General features: G+C 41.2%; 1 protein-coding gene across 1 annotated transcript; it reads left to right on the forward strand.

The window, feature by feature from the left end:
• The first annotated feature begins 387 nt into the window (after positions 1-387).
• LOC114369975 (phosphoenolpyruvate carboxylase kinase 1-like) lies at positions 388-1,702 on the forward strand. The gene is made up of 2 exons (XM_028327256.1): positions 388-1,197; positions 1,305-1,702. Exons 1-2 carry the CDS (start codon positions 423-425, stop codon positions 1,340-1,342), a joined length of 813 nt encoding a protein of 270 aa, XP_028183057.1. The 5' UTR covers positions 388-422; the 3' UTR covers positions 1,343-1,702.
• Positions 1,703-2,888: the final 1,186 nt, after the last annotated feature.

Genomic DNA, 2,888 nt, shown 5'->3' on the forward strand with positions numbered 1-2,888 from the left:
TGATAAATCATTATAATATCTAAAATACAAATTCTAAAAAAGAAATAAATCATTAAACATCTTGAAAACCATTGAATGTTTTCTTCATTTAGGGAGTAAATTTATTAAAAGTTTCAAAGTTATTGATGTCACCAATTACTCCTTATAACTTTTGGTTTAATAAATTTCCTTATGAAATTTTAAGGTGACATTCAAGGTAGAGAAGGGGTAAAAAAAAGGCGTCAAAGGGTAGTCTTGTAATTGAAGCAAAACCCAAAGCTGTTTGAGATCCATCCGCTAACCGCCCCTTGAGCCGTTAGATTGAGCACGTGGCATACTCCCAATGCTGATTCTGGTCCAATAGAATATTCCAGTAATCCAATTCAACATTCCCACTTTATAAGAAATGTTTCCTCTGAATCACAGTGGAAACCAGTGAAGTGATGAGCCAAGACCTCAAGCGAGACTACGTCGTTTCGGAGGAGATCGGCCGGGGAAGATTCGGCACCGTTTTCCGCTGCTCCTCCGCAGACTCCGGTCACTCCTACGCCGTCAAATCCATCGACAAGGTGGCAATAACCGCCGCCGGAGACTCCCTCGACGCGCAATGCCTATTGACGGAGCCCAAGATCGTTCAGCTTCTCTCCCCTCACCCTCACATCGTAAACCTCCACGATCTCTACGAAGACGAAACCAACCTTCACATGGTTCTCGACCTCTGTTACGAATCGCAGTTTCACCACCGCGTCATGTCCGAACCAGAAGCCGCTTCGGTGATGTGGCAACTCATGCAAGCCGTGGCGCACTGCCACCGCCTCGGCGTCGCGCACCGAGACGTGAAACCCGATAACATTCTCTTCGATGAGGAGAATCGGCTCAAATTAGCCGATTTCGGCTCGGCTGACACTTTTAAGGAGGGCGAGCCGATGAGCGGGGTGGTTGGGACGCCGCATTACGTGGCGCCGGAGGTCCTCGCCGGAAGGGATTACAACGAGAAGGTCGACGTGTGGAGCGCCGGCGTCGTTTTGTATCAAATGTTGGCAGGGTTTCTGCCGTTTCGAGGCGATTCTCCCGTGGAGATTTTCGAGGCCGTGCTTCGCGCCAATTTGAGGTTTCCGACTCGTGTTTTTTGCTCCGTCTCACCCGCGGCCAAGGATCTTCTTCGTAGGATGCTGTGTAAAGAGGTTTCTAGAAGGTTCTCCGCAGAACAAGTCCTAAGTATGTTATGAAGTTTCGGTCTTTCATCATGCATGAAGGAAATTAAAAGGGATTTTAAGAATTGCTAATTTAGGGTTTTAATTTTAATTTTTGTTTGTTTGTTACAGGGCACCCATGGTTTAGCGTTGCTGAACAGAGTGAGTAATCTTATGTGCGTGGAGGTGGTTGATCTCTCTGTATATACTACTGCACCCTACTATGCCTTTTGGGGGACAGAGATGAATTTTATATTCTCTGACTAAGGTTGAAGAAAACCCCCTTTTTCCCCTTTGGCTTGAGGATTCGGCAGAGTATAGAGTACAGAGGAGTGTGTAAAGAAACGCAACTTGGAGGTTGGGTTGTTCTTTTCTTTGTTATTGTTTTTTTTTTTTTAATGTATGTTGTGTTTTGAAATAACTTGCCATTTGGCAACTCTAGTTAGAAACAATGTTTGATGTATAAGTATTAGTGTATAACTTGAATGTTCTCTTTTTCATGAATCCAAAAAGCTGTTGGTTTGTTGCAATACCTGTGACGCATCCTTACAAATCCCCTGAAATAATTCTAACGGATTCTCCCAACAAATCTTTGTTTATATATAAGTAGGAGAGAAGCAATCACAATTCAATTGAGTTTCTATTTTCTTTTCTTTAGAGTTGATGTTTAAACACCTTAATTAATTGGTTCAACTTTGAATCATGACCTTGGAATACAGAATATATTATGTCGAAAGAGAAATTCTAGTTTTCTGAGGACGAATATTACATATACTAATAACAACGTGATTAGTAAAAATATTACGGACAGATAAGTCAATTAAGATTTCACCTTCTTCACACGTTCGTTCCTTAATATGGTTAGACGTAAAGTAAGCAACAGAGCTTGAATTGAGTTAGGAAAATTAATAAATTACTAGAGAGAAATGAACATTTCTAGTCGATTGAATATTGAAGTGACACATGCATTAAGAATCTTGAATGGTTGAGATTTAATTTATTTAAATTTTAAAAGAAAAGGCAAAAATATATGCGTGCAAACTGATTCTCAAAGCAAGGATGCAATGGTGCTGCCGTCGCATCCAATTGGACCAACCTTGACAAAGGTTGCAAATCAAAAACATCTTCGCCTCCACAAAGTCGTTGTCTCTTGCCATCGGCACCAACCTCTTGTCAGAGGCCAATCATCCGAACGGATTATGCATCTCTCTCCATTCGAAAACATGCAACATCCATTGTTCGGTGCTTCTTGTTTCTACTTTTGTCTTAAACACCAAATGGGAAAAAACATATAGATCTACACATATGCTACGCTTACCACTAAACTTTACTTCTCTTTCTCTCTTCTTTTCTATTACATGCCCAAGTTATTGGATCCACACCATCTTTGTTTTTCCCTTTTCCATTGAACGGATGAATTTAAATAATTGGAGGGATTATATAGTTTTTGTTATCTATAATTTTTTAAATGTGAGTATGGTGACATAGATGGAGACAGAATCACCAATACCTACATACTCAGCATTGACGGTGGAGGAACCGTTGACATTGCCCTCATCCACCTCGAGAACCAGATCCATGCCCAAACAAAATTGTTGATTACTTCATTGTCTTCATCGGAACTGGCACCTACTCTCATCCCATGATAACCGTTAATGGAAGGTCCGTGAATCGGTTGGCCTCTCTACACCACCAGAGAAATCGTCCAAATGGAAA

The sequence above is a fragment of the Glycine soja genome, chromosome 10 (assembly GCF_004193775.1).
Source record: "Glycine soja cultivar W05 chromosome 10, ASM419377v2, whole genome shotgun sequence".
Lineage (NCBI taxonomy): Eukaryota > Viridiplantae > Streptophyta > Magnoliopsida > Fabales > Fabaceae > Glycine > Glycine soja.

What these genes read in the sequence shown, in the direction of transcription:
- LOC114369975 (XM_028327256.1), top strand. Translation starts at nt 423, where the DNA reads ATGAGCCAAGACCTCAAGCGAGACTACGTCGTTTCGGAGGAGATCGGC. An exon ending in CTCCGCAGAACAAGTCCTAA is followed by an intron (nt 1,198 to 1,304) that starts GTATGTTATGAA and finishes TGTTTGTTACAG; the next exon opens with GGCACCCATGGTTTAGCGTT.